This window comes from Echinops telfairi, unplaced genomic scaffold, assembly GCF_000313985.2.
Source record: "Echinops telfairi isolate 266 unplaced genomic scaffold, ASM31398v2 ScPeMD7_7469;HRSCAF=8507_1, whole genome shotgun sequence".
NCBI lineage: Eukaryota > Metazoa > Chordata > Mammalia > Afrosoricida > Tenrecidae > Echinops > Echinops telfairi.
Genome location: NW_022111373.1, coordinates 138534321 through 138536233, shown reverse-complemented (window position 1 = coordinate 138536233; position 1913 = coordinate 138534321). Strand labels below are relative to the sequence as shown.

General features: G+C 58.1%; 1 protein-coding gene across 2 annotated transcripts in view; it reads left to right on the top strand.

The window, feature by feature from the left end:
- LOC101655181 (triple functional domain protein) overlaps positions 1–1913 on the top strand; it is a 146959-nt gene that overhangs the window by 7487 nt on the left and 137559 nt on the right. For both annotated transcript variants that reach the window (XM_045285010.1, XM_045285011.1), the window contains exon 4: positions 683–874. In XM_045285010.1, coding sequence (XP_045140945.1) covers positions 683–874 — 192 coding nt within the window. The remainder of the gene's footprint in view (positions 1–682; positions 875–1913) is intronic.

Here is a 1913-nt window from a genome sequence, read left to right as displayed (position 1 = left end):
AGGTAGGGGGAGGTGAGGAGAGCACAGCTGGTGGAGGAGGGGAGGTAGAGGGAGGTGAGGAGAGCAGGCTGTCCCAGGGCAGCTGGTGGAGGAGGGGAGGTAGAGGGAGGTGAGGAGAGCAGGCTGTCCCAGGGCAGCTGGTGGAGGAGGGGAGGTAGGGGAAGGTGAGGAGAGCTGGCTGTGGCTCCACCTTGTAGGAAGCCGTGCGAGCTTGACCCCCAAGGTGTGGGACAGGTGGAGGAGTAGACCCAGAGGCAAGCCTGGGAGGAGCCAAAGATAGCTCTGGTTTTGGGGTGCCCGTGAGGGGAACAACAAGGGAAAGGTGCCGCAGTGCAACAGGAGACGCCCCAGCTGTGTGCACCCAACCCCCACCTGCTGTCAGCACTGCGCCATGTTGCACCCTGGGCCCAGCGACCCTCCTTGTGGGCAAACGCCGTCCTGACACTGGCCACCTGGACCCTTCTCAGGTCTGAAGCCAATAACCCTGTCTGCGTGCCGCCCCTCGTGCTGTTCTGCGCTCGGCACTGCGGCTTCCAGCTGGTGGACTTGTGACCACCCTGTTTCAAACAGGGGACTGGAAACCAGGACTGAGTGTCCGTGGCCAGGGTGGACAGCATCACTCACCAGCTGACACCCTGCCTGGCCTTCCCCGACCTAATGGCCCTCTTCCTCCGCCACGCAGAACGTCTACGTGAACATCAACCGCATCATGTCGGTAGCGAACCGCCTGGTGGAGTCGGGCCACTACGCCTCGCAGCAGATCAAGCAGATCGCAAACCAGCTGGAGCAGGAATGGAAGGCATTCGCGGCCGCCCTGGACGAGCGTAGCACCCTGCTGGACATGTCCTCCATCTTCCACCAGAAGGCCGAGAAGGTCAGTGCCCTCTCTCCCACCCCCCGACCCTGGGGCCCACCCCCGAGGGCCGTGGTGTGGAGCAGACCGAGCTCTCCGGCTCCTGACTTCTCTGCCTGGGAAAGTACTTACTGGAAGAGGCTCTTCTGGGAACCAGATGGTTGCTGTCATTTGTGCTGCATGATGCCTGGTGGTACCAGAGGGCTTCAAAAAGCTGGTGGAGGAATTGCCTTATCTTCCCCTTCAATTTCCTGTGCGCGCATGTGAGCCCACTCCCCCACAACCGTACGTAATTTTTCTTCCTAACTGGGAACTCAGTGCGGGCCATCTCCCAAGCTGCACATGGGAGTCCTTACAACCAAGAAAGCAGCTTCATTTAAGGACTCCACTAAGCACAGGGTCAGGAGCCCTGGTGACTTAGGGATTACACGTTGGACTGCTAAAACACCAGGTCAGCAGTTCAAAATCCATCAGCCGCTCCCCGGGAAGCAGATGAGGTTTTGTATTCAGTGACGAGTTCACCTCGGGAACCCACAAAGGCAGCTCTCCCCTGTCCTACAGGGTCTCCATGCGCGGGTCTGCTCGCTGTCAGCTTAAGTGTTCAGTTGAACCCCACAGTCGCATATGTGTGCACAAGACCTCTTTAAAGTCTGAAAGAAGGAAGATAACCGCTGTGAGGACGAACGTGGGCCTGACCTAAGCTGTAGTGCTTTGAGAAAACCGGACAGCGAGTAAGGAAGACCTGAGAAGAGTTGAGGTCTCCGAATTACGGTTTCCGCGAAACATGTTCCAGTCCTGTGGGTGGCCCAAAGCACGATCAAACCTGACCTGGAAGCGACCACCCGACCACCCCATGCTTTGGACAGGGTATCGGGGCCTGAGCCCAAATGCTCATTAGCAGTGGGGTGTCTGTTGTTGGCGTCCTTCCAGGGACTCCTACGTACACATCCGATGTGTGCGCATGTGGCCCTGTGCAGGGCCTTACACAGTTGCCTGGGGAATTCTACTATCTCTTCGTTGTATTTTCCTGCAAACTTGTTGATGCCCCTAGGTGTGTATA